Consider the following 14,649-nt stretch of genomic DNA (forward strand, 5'->3'; position numbering starts at 1 on the left):
TGAATTTGAGGGTAGCCTGATCTACAGAATAAGTTCCAGGACAGGGTTATATAGAAAAACCTAATTAAAAAAAACAAACCTGTCATGCCTGTGCTCCTCTGTTGGCATTGTGTCACAGTCCAAAGGCGAAAGTTCAAGCTTCTCAGCTGGCTCCTCCTCACTCACTCCCAGTAGAGTTGCTGTCCTGGTATTGTGACCTATTTACAGGTCTATGAATTACAGTCCCAGAGCTCCTCTGGGGAAAATTTCCAGGTGTCTAACAAGTAGCAGAACCTAGTAAGGAACTGTTGAATAACTGAATGATTAGTGGGCGCCCGACATTAGATGAACAAGTTGGGGCAGATGGTGGAAGTATTTGATACAGACTATGAGAAAAAAAGGCAAGGCAGTGGGAATCATTGTCCTGGTCTAGAGGTCCCCTCTTATAACACTCAGCCTCCTTTTAACACTGTAAACCTCACTTGGGGCAGAAATGATCTGGTCTATTTAGAATGTGGTGTCGATGAAGAAATGTACACAGTGCTTCTCCAGGGCAGGTCCTTCTTATGCTGGGCCCACATCAGCAGAGCTGACCCAGCTCTGAGGAGAGTGGTGGGAGGTGGGGAGGACCCAAGCTTCTAACAAAGAATTCCAACCCCCTTCAGGCATGAAGCAGGTGATTCACTGCTTCCAACAGAGAGTACCCAAAATGCCCTTTGATGCCAGAGCCTGCTTGGTCAAAAGGCAAACTAGATTTGGAAAGGCAAACATTTGTTCTGGACTAAGTTCTTAGTAACTGGGTCCTAATTTGCATGCTCCTGGAAAGGAGGGGCTGGATTAGCTTTCTATTCTACAAACTCATTCATTCAAAACAATTCATTATACTTCTTTAGACCAGAAGTCTTCCACAAGACACATGGAGCCAAAACCACGGTGTTGATGGGCAGCAATGCTCTCTGGAGACTCTAGGAGGATCTGTTCCCAACTTTTCTGCCTTCCTTGGTCTTCCCTCATTTCTTGATTCATGGCTTCTTTCTTTGTCTTAACAATGCCAATTGCATCTCCCTGATTGTGCTTCTGTAACAGTGTTTCCCTACTAACCATTGTCACACAATAGTTCCCTGATTAAGAAACAATTTAGATTTATTTATTTTATGTCTACATTTTGCCCAAATGCATACCAGGTGTGTGTCTGATGCAGGCTGAGATCAGAAGAGGGCACTAGAACCCCTGCAAATGGAGTTACAGATGGTTGTGATCCATGATCTACCATGTGAGTGCTGGGAATCAAACCTGGGTCTCTGGAAAAGCAGCTGGCAATGATATAGGTATCTATGTGTTCAGAGTTTGTCTTTCTTTTGAGGAGTTCTGCTGAGCATTGGTGGTACATGCCTTTAAGCCTAAAACTCAGAAAGGCACAGGCAGAGGAAGAGGGGCAGAGGGGCAGAGGGGCAGAGGGGCAGAGGGGCAGAGGGGCAGAGGGGCAGAGGGGCAGAGGGGCAGAGGGGCAGAGGGGCAGAGGGGCAGAGGGGCAGAGGGGCAGAGGGGCAGAGGGGCAGAGGGGCAGAGGGGCAGAGGGGCAGAGGGGCAGAGGGGCAGAGGGGCAGAGGGGCAGAGGGGCAGAGGGGCAGAGGGGCAGAGGGGCAGAGGGGCAGAGGGGCAGAGGGGCAGAGGGGCAGAGGGGCAGAGGGGCAGAGGGGCAGAGGGGCAGAGGGGCAGAGGGGCAGAGAGGCAGAGGGCCAGAGGCAGAGATGGAGAGGCAAACAGATTTCTGAGTTTGAGGCCAGCCTCATTGACAGAGCAAGTTCTAAGAATAAACAGGGCTACCCAGAGGAACCATGTCTTATAACACCAATAAAAATAAAAATTAAATTAGAAAAAAGTTCTTTTATTTGTATGTACTTGTGTCTGCAAAGGCCAGAATGGGGTGTCAGATCCCTTGGAGTAGAAGTTATAGGTATTTGTGGGTTGCCCTGTGTGGGGGCTGGGATGCTCTGTCTCTCCAGCCCCAGGGTTTACCTTTTATAACCATGATAATTAATATACCATAGATGTATAAAAGTATACAGTGAATAATACTATGTGGACACAACTATTAAACTACCACCAAACTCTAAGTAATTAATAGTTTTCACCCCCAACAATTCCTTCTACTTCTGATGCTCCTTCCATCCCCTGGAAACCACGCACCTGCTTTCTGTCACTACAGATTAATGTATCTTCTGTAAGTTCTGTGTAAACACACGCATACAGAGTATATTCTTTTGTGTGGCTTCTGCCAGAATTGTTATTTGATCCATGTTCGTGTATCACTAGTTTATTTCCTGTTTGTCTTGACAGTGTTCTACTGACAGTCTACATCACAATGAGTCTAGCCGTTTACCTGTTTGGGTTACTTCTAGTTTACAGCTTTTACAAACAAAGCTACTATGAACATTCATGTACAAGCCATTGTATAAAATATGCATTCATTTTCTCTGTGCAGAACACTGAGTACGGAGAATAAATCTAACGGCCTATTATGTTTAATTAAAAATACTTTTTTAGACTTACTTCTTTTGCTTCACTTGTATGAACATTTTGGCTACTTGTATCATATGTCTGTGGAATGTACACACCTGTTGGATCCTCAGAAACCGCAGTTACAGATGGTTTGAGCTACTACATGGGTGCTAGAAATTGAAGTCCGATCTTCTGCAAGAGCAACAAGTGCTGTTAACCACTGGTCCATCTCACTAGCCCCAGACATTTTGCTTTAAATAAAACTATTACATTGTTTTTCAAAGTATTTATATCATTTACATTGCTACCAGGAGAGCATGAAATTCTAGTTCTTCTGAAAGAATTCTTACCAGTATTTACTATTTTGAAATGTTGCTTACAACAACAGCAGCAACAACAAAAACCTTTTAAGCAATCATATAGACAAAAAGAAGAAGGAGGAGGAGGAGGAGGAGGAAGAGGAGGAGAAGAAGAAAGAAAAAGACAAAGCCACCTGTTTACCAGTTACCAGACAATACTATTAAATTGTCATATTTGTAGCTTGCCAAAGTTGGTCCCCTTAGACACACAGGGCTCTTGTCTTTGTTTTTTTAAATTTATTTATTTGTTGACTGTGTATGCCTGAGTGTGTGTGCCTGTGTGTGTGTGTGTGTGTGTGTGTGTGTGTAGTGGTCAAAGGTCAACTTGGCAGAAGTTGGTTCTCTAATTTCACGAGGTAGGTTCCAGGTACTGAATTCTGGTTGTCAGGCTTGATGATGTTCTCACCAGCACTCTTGGCAGCTAAACAATAGTTTCCCTTTCGTTTTCATTATGCAAATAAGTCATAAATAGAAGTCCAAGAAAACACAGAAATCCCTACATCCAGAAAGCTGGAGGTACTTCTTCACCTCTGGCTCTTGTTTGAGACAAGGCCTTACTCTACTGTCCAGACTGATCTCGAACTTTGAGTCTGAAGCAGTCCTTCTCTCAGCACCCCTAGTGCCAGGACTGGAGTGTGTGCCACCTCTCAGCTTCCCACTGTGACTTATCTCTTTCTGGTTATAAGTGACCAGACTAGATTCTATCTTTAATGAACTTAAATTTAGTATTATTTTCTGTGATGTAGTAAATCAGGAACAAAAGCAAAGCAGCCGCGTAGTATTCTATTTTCTTAAAGCATTTCCTAGTACAGTTCAACACAGTGTTTAGTATAATTCAATATTAATATTTCAGGTCTTTAATTACTAAATGAGTTTTTCTTTTTAATTAGATTAAATGTCTTAACTCATAACTTTATGCATAAAAATTATTCTTATATTTCAGTTATAGAAAGGGATGGCAAAATAGCAAATAATTATGATTCTTAAACATTACTGGATAAAAATATTATATGCTGCTTAGACACTATAGGATTGGGATTGGGACTCTGTTTATTATCTTATTAAGGTCCATGAAGAATATTCTATTTTCTCTAGTTTAGACACAGCCTCCACACTAGAGATTGTTAAAGGTTTTAAAAGTGTGTTCAAGAAATACAGAAGTTGTGTTGTTGTTCTCCTTGGGGAAGCCAAGGCCAAACAAAAGCCGCTTCAGCTGACAGCATGGCGATTTCCAAGATCGTTCTCCACGTCCCTATGCCCAAGTCCTCTTCTGACCCTTCCTCACTAGAGCCACCTTGATGTGGCTGCTCAGGGTGGTAGTGTCTCTGGGCACTCCCAGCCCATCTCTGTCCTGGCTTTGGGCCAGGAGTTTAACTTCTCTGCTGGGTCCACAGCTGGTGTAATACACATTCTGAGTAAAACTACTGCAGCCTTTGTATTCCAAGCAGATAAGCAGGAGCCCAAGGGAATGCATCTTAAGATTTGTCTCCTCATCCAGAAAAAAATAATTTATTCAGGGATTCACTTCACTTGATCACTCAATTTACCAACGGCCCTATTCTAAGAAAGCACTACTAAGAGAATGGCCTGGAAACACAGCTCTAAGCCACTGTCCTTCCCCCAAACCCACCAACAGAACAAAGAAAGTTACCTAAATTTATCAAGGGTACCCGAGGAAGTTCTCCATCCAAAGCTCTCAAAGGAGAAACCTGCAAGAAGCAAGGTCAGCGATCCTCTGAGCTGCCTTTGGGACAGGAGGGTCTTTACACATGGAGTCCTGAAACTGCCTTTGTATTCCTGGACTGAGGTTACAAACCAAGGGTTGAGTTCTGCCAGTTAATGCTCTTAATTGTCCTGGCTTTACTTTTCAAGAATGAAAGCTTCAGGTCCTGAGTTTTTTTTTGACTGGGATATTGTTAGCAATTGAACGAATGAAGGCTGTCCCAGGATGAATGACCAGATACACCAAGCTCAAGAGCACACCCTAGATCGTAGGGCATGAAGGGTCCGGGCCAGGCTGTTTCAAATCTCATGGGACTTATCAGAACATAAAACTGAAAACGGGAAAGTCCCTCTGTAACCTAGTTCTGCATCACCAACTAGACTGGTGATGGCCTCCAGATATGATTTTGGATTGGCTGCCAGTTCAGGGACTATATAATAGTGGGTGCTCAGGCTGGCTCTCATTTCAGTCGTCGGGACCAGCTCAAGATGGCTCGCTTGGTGACCCTGATCTTTCTGGTGCTTGTCTCACTGACCGGCTTGTATGCTCAGGAGAGTGAGTGCCTTTTCCCCCTCTTTTGGCATTAAATTATGATTTCTCCTTAGTTCATCCTCCCGACAGGATTGGCCAAGGCTTCCTCTCTCAGGAAGGAGTGGGCGTCCTGCTGCCCTTTCTTGCTGTTTTGAACTACAGGGTGGATGTAGCTGGAGAAGGTCAGCGCTCAAGGTGGGGAAAGCTTCTCTTTTGCTTCTTTGCCTGCCTGAGCCCCTAGGCTCCCTGAGCACAGCAGGAGGGTGGAGCTGCCTGGAAACTGCAGGATGGAGGGCTATAAGCTCAGGAAAGCTTGGCCAGGATAGGGGAAGTCAGACTGCAGAGGGGCAGCTTCCTTTGCACTTGCAGAGCGCCTAGGATCCAAAGAAGCTGAAGAGAATTGGACGTGGGTCACAGACTCTGCGATGATTCTGTTTACTGACCATTAACTTCATGGTTATTACTAAAAGGAACATTATTGTCGCTTTTAGTAATAACCATAAAGGCCGCTGGGTATGATAGCTTACTGGAATACTGACGACCTTGTGTGCTTCATAAGTCTGAAAGTATGTAAACATTATAGTTCCTCGTGTCTTAAGACAGGGAACCTGAAGAGGCATCAAGACTTAAACTAACTTATTCCCACAATAGACTAGAATTGAGGGCTAGAATTGAGGCTGATCTCTGCCATCTGTGGTAATGCAGGCCTTTGGGCTGTAACCTCTATTTGTTTCTACAAGTGCCTAGGCCTTCCTGGGTCATAATCTGTGAAGCAGTCTGGGATGCCTTGGACCCTTGGTACCTCACACAGAGCGTCCTTTTTGGCAGGCTGCCTGGTTCTTTCTTAGAGCCTCTGCTTTCAGTTTTGAAAAATCTGAGTCTTTGTCTGAAGTCAAGGAGGTTGTGAGCTCTGGGGTAAGGATTATTTCAGTGTGCTTACCAAGACTCTTGAGGATAAGTGGTAACTCCCAAAGTCCTGGAGGGAGAAATATGGCAGAGCCCAGATTTAAACCCAGACCAACACTGGTCTTAAGTGTGGAAGAGATGGCTCTTGCCCAGAGGATTCCAGGCAAGATGAACCTGGGCTCTGACCTCTGTGGCATTTAGCATGTTCTTGTTACCAAAATCTTAAATGCAAGGAAATCTGTTTCTTATCTTTACTTTAACTTTTCAGAGTAAAAAGAATTCAAAGCTTGACTGAGACCCTCACTCTAGCTGGCCACAGTTCTCAGATCTTCCTCTCCCTATGCCTTTCAGGGGTGGATAAGTGGCTGCTCACCCACACTGAATAGATTGCATCTGAGAGTATATTGCAGCTGGGCATAGTTGTGCACACCTTGAATCCCAGTATTCTGGAGGCTGAGGCAGGTGAATTTCTGTGAGTTCGAGACCAGCCTGGCCTACAAATTGCGTCCCCAGCAGAGAAACACTGTCTTGAATAACAAAACAAACAAACAAACAAACAAACAAACAAAAAAAAAAAAAAAAAAAAAAAAAAAAAAGGAAGGGAGGAAGGCAGGCAGGCAGGCAGGCAGGAAGGAAGGAAAAGAAAGCATATTACCAGCCAAGTGTGGTGAGTCATGCCTGTGATCTCAGAGCTGGGGACACTGGGACAGGCATTTGAGGCCAGTCTGGGGGACAGATTTTGTTGTAAATAATAAACGAAGATGTATGTAAATGGAGGGAAAACCAAAAAGGGCCAGTGAAATAGTTCAGCCAGGTAGAGACACTTGCCACTAAGCTTGAGTTTATCTCAGATCCCACTTGGTGGATGACTCTTAAATCCACACATGAGGTACTGTGTGCATGTGCACACACACACACACACACACACACACACACACACACACTCACACACACTCACTCAGGAAAACAATTTTTTTTAGAAAGTAGATATATACATTAGTGATACCTTGGTATCAGATATGCCTATTCTACACAGTAGTAGTTCTTGTCATGTTGGATGAGAAGCAGAAACAATTCAAAGGTGTTATGGCTCAGCAGCTACAAGTACTTGCTGTGCAACCTGACCACCTGAGTTCATGGAACCCAGGACAGAAGGAGGAGAAAACTGTCTTCTGGAAGTTGTCCAGTGTCTTCACAAGCACACCTTTGGGAACATGTGTATGAGAGAGAGAGAGAGAGAGAGAGAGAGAGAGAGAGAGAGAGAGAGAGAGAGAGAGATAGAGAGAGAGAACACACAAATAACAATGGAAAGAGTTTATAGTATTTTCTTTCCGTGTCCCTATAGCACATGGTAGTTATTCCCAACACCTTTAGTGACAGGGGTCATCTGAAAGTCCATCCTCCCCTCGCACACACTGCTCCCTCACTTCCAGCAGAGTGCACTGTCAACCATCAAGGCCTTCACTTCTCCCTCCTGGCCTTTACCCTTCCCAACTCAATTGCTCACAGCTTTGCCAGCTTCTGTGGTATTTCACATTTTGTATGTTTTCTAGTTCATGAAACCAGAGGCTTGGTTTTGGAATGCAAACTCTGGGTCGGAACAGAGAAATTGTATTTGATAGGACCGTACCCTGGGTTGACTTGCAGAGGAACCTCATTAGGGAGGAGCTAATAATAACACCTGCCGCCTGAGGGCATAATTGCTCAGCTCTCAGCACTGTGTCAGACATGTGTTGGGAAGTCTAGGGAGGAGCAATAAACAAAAAGAAAGGGGACAACAATAAGAAGGAAAAGTGAGAGGAGCTGAAGCAGCACACAGGAGCTGCAGGCTTTGATGTGGATGCTGTGGAGGATGTGCAGAATGAGATGTGGCCTTTGGAAATTAGGTGGGCCATGGGCTTTATTATGGGAAAGGATGGGTGGAGTTCATGGGAGTTTCCAGTAAAAGCTTCTTATAAATCTAGCACAGCCTCCAGTAACAGAAAACACTGCTAAATCCAGGTAGGAAAAAACAGATGTGCACACAGGATGTTGAGGAAAGATACTAAGTTCTCAAAATGTGGGTAGCCTTTTAGGGAAGCAGATCATTTGTCCTGAGTAGAAATGGAACGGGGAGGAACAGAGGAACAGATGTGAGATGGTGCCTGGTGCAGACTGAGCTACAGTTGTCATCTGTCTTTCCCTGTGGCCCACAGGAATTCCCATGGTTGAAGTCTATACAAAGACCGCACGACAGTTTGGCAAGCCTAACGTCCTGAACTGCTATGTAACCAATATCTTTCCGCCTACCATTGAAATTGAACTGCTGAAGAATGGGCAGAAGATGGATAATTTAAAGATGGGATTTTTGACCTACACCAAGGATTTTGCCTACTTCATTGTGGCTAATGCTGAATTTATCCCCACTGAGGAAGATACATTCGCCTGCAGAGTTAAACACCCGAGTCTGAAGGAGCCCATGACAGTAGAATGGGGTAAGCCTTCGAGTTCATCCTCACTTTCTGTATGTCCCATCTGTGTTGAGTCACAGCTTAAAACTGCTTTGCTATTTTTAAAACGCACATACTGAGATTGTTAAAGAATACCCACAAAAGACTGGTCAGTGTTACCAGCAGAAAGACTTAACACAGCATGCCCTGAACCAGGAGTTCCCTGCTGTGGGCTCCTCCCTCTTTCCTGTGCTTCCTCCAGTTTTCCTGGCAGCTTGATACACACTAAGTGCCAAAGAGCATGCCAGGTAGGACAGGCCTTGGTCTGCAACCGTGCCTTCAGGTACCTACAATTCTGGACTCTTCCAGTGCCTTGGCTAGAAGCTGGTAGACAGGAGTGGATCTCTGGGTAGTTCTGAACAAGAACTCGAGGCTAGCAACAACCTAGTCTACCAGCCTTATTGCTCACAACACTCTAACGTTTGTTAATTCTTAGTAGTATAAAAGTAATGTTTTGTCGTTATCTTCTTTTTTTCATAGATCGACTCATGTAATCAAACATCACATCATGGAGGTAGGTTTCTTGACTTTAAGTAATGGGTCCTTGCAGGGCATGGAGCTGGCGGCAGAGCACATGCCTAGCATGCATAAGGCGCTGAGTTCTGGTCCCAGCACTGCAGGAAGAGAATTGTTTGATTGATTTTCCTAGGGGCTGTTTATAGACAGCTCAAACATGATAAGCATCACCATATGAAAGATATTATTCAGGGTAGCTTGTCAGTAGCTACAGAAGAATCCTTTGGGGTTGCATTCTTTTATCCTGTGGATGGGCAGGAAGGAGGCATGCAGCCACATCACTAGCCCTCTAAAGGGAGAACAGCACCTTTGTGTATGAGGCAAGGCAGGCAGGCAGGCAGGAAGGCATGCAAGCAGGCAGGCAGGCAGGCGGATGCTCACCCACACCACATGCATGGGTTTGGTCAACCTTCTGCTTTCACCCTGGAACTTCTGCAGAGACGGCCTTATCCAATGACCTTGCTTGCTCTCTGTACAACAGTGGCCTTGCTCTTCACCTGGCAGAGCTCTGCAGGTGCATCTCAGCCCTTTCAGTCTCTCCTTGGTTGGTACTAGGTTTACCTTCTGGAGGCTTCCAGATACTCAAGGAAAGAAATGGACAGCATTGTAACACCATATAATGGCTCCATCACTAATGTACCAGAAGGAAGTTGAGGAGCATGAGAGGGAATGTGGGTGTCTCTGTCAGATGGAGTCTAGCGGTAAAAAATCCAGCTTTTCAGTGAAATCCAGGGACCTTGAGGCCAACAGCTCACTCAAATCTTGTATTATATTTATTTCTAGGAAAGGGAAATTGATGACTGGGGTGGGGATTGAGTGATCTGCCCGAACAGGCAGTTACCAAATGGTGGAGCCAGGACTCACCTCCTGTATGAAGGTGGTTGTCCTACAAACTCATTTGCTGGTAAGGTCTGTAATGTAAATAATGTAATATTCTACTAACTTTCTCCTTCCCTCCTTCCCTTCCCTTTTTCTTTTCAGCTCTGAAGACTCATTTGGGCCAGTTCAGTTCCAAATACAGTTTCTAATATGCTATACAATTTATGCACACAGCAAGAAAGAGCAGTGTACACATCATCTTCTTTGTATCTTACTTTAAATGATTTATGCACTTATGCTTCAATGAGTATTTTGATCAGAATAATAAATGTAGTTAAGAACAACAGTTGATCACTTGCCAAACCCTCTGTACTTCTCATTAGTTGGATGCAGTTACTCATCTTTGGTCTATTACAACATAAGTGATTTTTACAAAAAACTTGAGATACTTTCTTTTGGGTAAGGCAAAGAGACCTAACTGAATGAAGTCTGTCACCGTGACTAGCAGCCTAGCAGTTCTCTCCCCTAACTCTGTGGCTACTTTTGCTTTGTTATTTTTGCTAAAAATAAAGAACAACAACAACAAAAACCCCAAAACTTTCTGCTGTCAGACTTTGCCAGAGTGTTACATGAAGTGGTTTCTAGGTAGCATTAAATGTCTGCAAGCAGGAGTTTGGGTTTCATTACCTGAAGAGCCAGTGTGTGTCCTAGAAGGTTCTTATAGGGCTGGAGGGATGGCTCAGTGGTTAAGAGCACTGTGTTCCAGAGGTCCTGAGTTCAATTCCCAGCAACCACATGGTGGCTCACAACCATCTGTAATGAGATCTAATGCCCTCTTCTTGTGTGTCTGAAGACAGCAACAGTGTACTCACATAAATTAAATACATCTTTTTAAAAAATGGACTAAATTATATTAAAAAAGAAGGTTCTTGTAGAAGCAGGCACCTCAACTAAGGGTCTAGAGGACAGTGACTACTAAACAACTCCAAAGCAGAACAGTAGGAGGTAGTTGATGAGGGACAAGGAATAGGAAGAAACTGAGGAGAGGAGGGATTTCAGACATGCTGGTCCCCAGGGAGCTCTAGAGCAAAGACCACATCTTAGTTTGTCTTGGCAATGTGCACAGCTTGTTGTGGCTTCACAGGACTGCATGCTGGGATGCAAGCCCAGATACTTTGGGGCGTGGTTATGGTTATCAGGGGTAACTTATGCTAAGGCTAGGGTCTGGTTCTTACTGCTGGATATAGGTGGGGCATCAGTGACTACTGTTTCCTGTTAAATTCTGTTGGGTCTACAGGACACACAGTCTGAAAACCTCACTCCATGTTCAGAGTTTCAGCTAATGTTAAACAGGGAATGCTAATCAATTTGGAACTAAGTTTGAATCCTAATCTTACAAAAGTTACTATAACATTCCTGACTTGAGCTTTTAATTTTGATGGTTTACTTGTGTCCCCAAAGCTCCTTCTGTGGTTGGAGGTCTAGTCCCCAGGGTGGTGACAATGAGAAGTGGTGGGGGCACTAAGAGGGAGTCTGGTGGGAGGTCCTGTGGAGGGGCAGCAGCCTTCTGAGTTCTGAGAGGTTGATAAAGGCAGCAAGCCTGGCTTCTTCTGCCCTTCTGCTCAAGCATGTAAGCACTTGCTCACTCCTGATGCACATCTTCCATCGCTGTAGGTGAGGAGGAGGAACCTTGGGCACAGAGCCTGTACTCACCATTGACATTCTGAACTTTCCAAACTCTTAAGTAAATCTCTTCTAAGTAGCTGGTATCAGGAATTTTGTTATAACAATTACTTACTGATTAATAGTAACCTTAACCCAGAAGCAGGACAATCAGCCTTGCATTGCAAAGCTTATTTATTTATTTATTTATTTCACACAATTGTTACTATTGTAAACTTAGATTTATTCATTTTTGTGTATGATACATGTACATATGTATACCACATGCATGCTTGCTGTGTATGACATTCAGTGGAGGTCATTTGGAAGAAGTCAGATCCCCTGGAACTAGAGTTATGGATGGCTGTGAGCCACCATGTGGGTGCTGGGAGCTCAACCTGAGTCCTCTGGAAGAGCAGCCAGTACTTTCAACTGCTAAGCCAATTATTTTTCTGTGTGTATAGGTTTTTGTGTTGGGGGCATATGTTTGTGTGTAAGGGTAGGCCTATAGGTGTGCATGTATATATGAGTTGTGCATGTGTTGTATGCACATGTGGGTGGTGCATGCGTGGGGGTACATGTGTGTGTGTGTGTACATGAATGTGTGTACGGATCGGAGGATGGGTTGGCAGTAGAAGCTGTTATCAGGTGAGCTAACTTTCCAATCTTGTAATCTGCACTTTTGCATTAATATATATTCCACACATCTTCCTTTGTCATAATGTCAAATACCAAAATAATCACAATCATTAAAAAAGGATTGCACTAGACATGGTGACACAGGTAATCCCAGCACTGGGCAGGCAGAGGCAAGCAGATCTCTGTGAGTTCGAGGCCAGCCTGACCTATGTAGTGAGTTCCAGGACAGCCAGGGCTCTGTTACACAGAGAAACTCTGTCTTCAAAAATCAAACCAACCAACCAACCAAACAAACAAACAAATAAGGATTGTCAAGTTTGGCCTGGAGAGATGGCTCAGTGGTTAAGAGCACTGACTGCTCTTCCAGAGGTCCTGAGTTCAATTCCCAGCAACCATATGGTGGCTCACAACCATCTGTAATGAAATCTGATGCCCTCTTCGAGTGTGTTTGAATACAGCTATAGTGTACTCATATAAATAAAAATAAATAAGTCTTTGAGAAAAAAAAGGAATGTCAAGTTTAATAATGTTTTCCCTAGATATAAAATTATTTATTTTAAAGTTTAAAAAATTCACTGAAGTCGTGTAATAATGATGTAAACCATAGCTAGGCATGCTTGTAATTCCAGAAAGCTAAGAAACCAGGATCAGGAGTTGGGAGGCCAGCTCGGACTACATACCAAACTGTCTCAAAATGAAAAATGGAAGCTACACGAGTGTCACCTTGACTTACCAAAAAGTCCCGTATGTTTTTATCAGTTGTATAAAAGCATATCTTAAGCAACTCATCTTCCACAGTGAAGCCCTAAAATAAATGGGAAATTAAAAACCTTAAATTTGTAATGAGCCTGTTTGAACATAAATATGCTAGACACAGAAATGCTCGACTGTAGACAAGTATCCTGCTAGCACAGCACCTATCCTGTTCTCTGGAATATTGAATTCCTACATCAGTTATATGTATTGATTGCTTACCCCCCAAAAAACTTTATTACTTTTCCAGAGCAGGGGCACCACACAGAACAAGTTAAGGTAGTACCAGACAACCAGAGTCCAAGATGACAACAAACAGCTATGGTGGTTTACATGAAAACAAAGGTTGACAGAGTCAAGGAATCCTCTGCACTTTCAGAGTTGCCCAGGGCAAGACTCCAGCCACATGGACAAGGGCCAGCCCTTAGCTCAGCCCAGGAGCCCTGCTTCTAGATGTCTCCTCTCAGATGTGTAAAGCCAGTGGACATGGAGCCCTAAGCCATGGAGCATAATCCCTCAGAAAGTCCAAATGGTGATGTCAGGTCCTCTGAAGAATATAGGATGTCTCCCAGCATAACTGAGGCCCTTTTGCGAAGTCTTCTATGAAATGGAAGCCCTAAGTGTGAAGTCTTCTATAGAAAGCACTGTCTTGGGGGGTGTGGTGATACATGCATATAGTTAAAGCACTTGAGAGGCTGAGGCAGGAGAACAGTGAGTTCAAGGCCAGCCTGGCCTACATAGTGAGACCATGTCTAAAAATGCCTGTAATCCCAACACACTGAAGCTGAGACGGGAGGATCACAAATGAATGTAAGGCCAGCATGTGCTATAGGGTGAGTTCTAGGTCATCTTTGTCTACAGAGAGCCTCAGAGGCAAACAGATTATCACCACTCACCAAGTTCCTCAGGAGCCTGGAGGCCTCCTCCACATTGTTCTTTTTCAAACTGTCAAATGCCAAATCTAGGCCTATCCTAACCAGTTCCTCCAGTCGCTGAGAGGAATGACCAGTCTTCCTGAAGAAAGTCTGTGCCTCTGGTATTCTGTTATTTAAAATGGCATCAGCAATAACTTCCTAGGAAAAAGAAGAAAAACCTAAGTTTAAGTTCCTTTTAGTTTTATTTTGATTGTCAATACAGAATGTGTACAGGCACTAGATACCCACTAAGGGGCTTTGATGGAAAATCTCCTTCTATGAGCTGACTGAAGCAGACAGTGAGCAGCTTAGGGCCTCACAACCATGGGAGACACAAAGAAAGCATGGATGAGGGCCGTGGCAACAGCTACAGGAGACAGAAGGATGTATCAGAATAAGGAGGAGGACCACAATAGTGTGGGGGCTCAAGGCTCAGGGCTTCTTAGAGATAACTGATCAGAAGACAGGGATTCCAAAAGGAGGGAACACCCTGTGTAGAGATGCAGAATGGAAATACCAGGGCAAGCCTTCAGAGACTCCACAACAGTCCATGTAACAGAAGAAAGCAGCAGCTAGAACTTGAAAGAAAAGCTGATTTCGTCAAGAACCTGTACATTCTATCCTGAAGCTCACATGGAACCATATTTCTTATCATAAGACACTTTAGGAACCATGGAAGGGACTGAAAATAACTGACAGTCAAGATAACTGTAGAGTGAAAAATTATAAAGGCTATTTTATGAAATATGTAGACTTTTTCTTTGCCCTTAGACCTAGCCAGAAGTGCAGATTCTAGAAGGAGGAACTGAATGTAAGATTTTCACCACCCCAGGACACATTACAGGTGAAGGACACTC

At 44.0% G+C, this 14,649-nt stretch overlaps 2 protein-coding genes across 10 annotated transcripts in view; one reads left to right on the forward strand and one right to left on the reverse strand.

The window, feature by feature from the left end:
• The window catches only part of LOC143441407 (spatacsin-like), a 35,749-nt gene that overhangs the window by 2,761 nt on the left and 18,339 nt on the right, over positions 1–14,649 (reverse strand). For 6 of the 8 annotated variants that reach the window (XR_013108772.1, XR_013108771.1, XR_013108773.1 and 3 more), the window contains 2 exons: positions 13,775–13,951; positions 11,967–12,930 (listed from right to left, as the gene is read on the reverse strand). Coding sequence is in view for 3 of the 8 variants with exons in the window: in XM_076929633.1 (XP_076785748.1) it covers positions 12,733–12,930; positions 13,775–13,951 (375 nt within the window). In the remaining 5 variants the exon portion in view is untranslated. Of the gene's footprint in view, positions 1–1,727; positions 2,674–11,966; positions 12,931–13,774; positions 13,952–14,649 lie in introns of those variants that run through there. The other 2 variants (XR_013108774.1, XM_076929634.1) reach the window with 2 other exon arrangements.
• LOC143441409 (beta-2-microglobulin-like) lies at positions 5,002–10,173 on the forward strand. Of its 2 annotated transcripts, none has more exons than XM_076929639.1 (3): positions 5,002–5,118; positions 8,196–8,474; positions 8,970–10,173. In XM_076929639.1, the coding sequence occupies exons 1-3, from the start codon at positions 5,052–5,054 to the stop codon at positions 8,981–8,983; spliced, it is 360 nt and encodes a 119-aa protein (XP_076785754.1). In that variant the 5' UTR covers positions 5,002–5,051; the 3' UTR covers positions 8,984–10,173. The 2 variants fall into 2 exon arrangements, with proteins under 2 accessions (XP_076785754.1, XP_076785755.1); XM_076929640.1 differs by lacking the exon at positions 5,002–5,118 and adding an exon at positions 7,669–7,886.

This window comes from Arvicanthis niloticus, chromosome 2, assembly GCF_011762505.2.
Source record: "Arvicanthis niloticus isolate mArvNil1 chromosome 2, mArvNil1.pat.X, whole genome shotgun sequence".
Lineage (NCBI taxonomy): Eukaryota > Metazoa > Chordata > Mammalia > Rodentia > Muridae > Arvicanthis > Arvicanthis niloticus.

What these genes read in the sequence shown, in the direction of transcription:
- LOC143441409 (XM_076929639.1), top strand. Translation starts at nt 5,052, where the DNA reads ATGGCTCGCTTGGTGACCCTGATCTTTCTGGTGCTTGTCTCACTGACC. An exon ending in CGGCTTGTATGCTCAGGAGA is followed by an intron (nt 5,119 to 8,195) that starts GTGAGTGCCTTT and finishes TGTGGCCCACAG; the next exon opens with GAATTCCCATGGTTGAAGTC.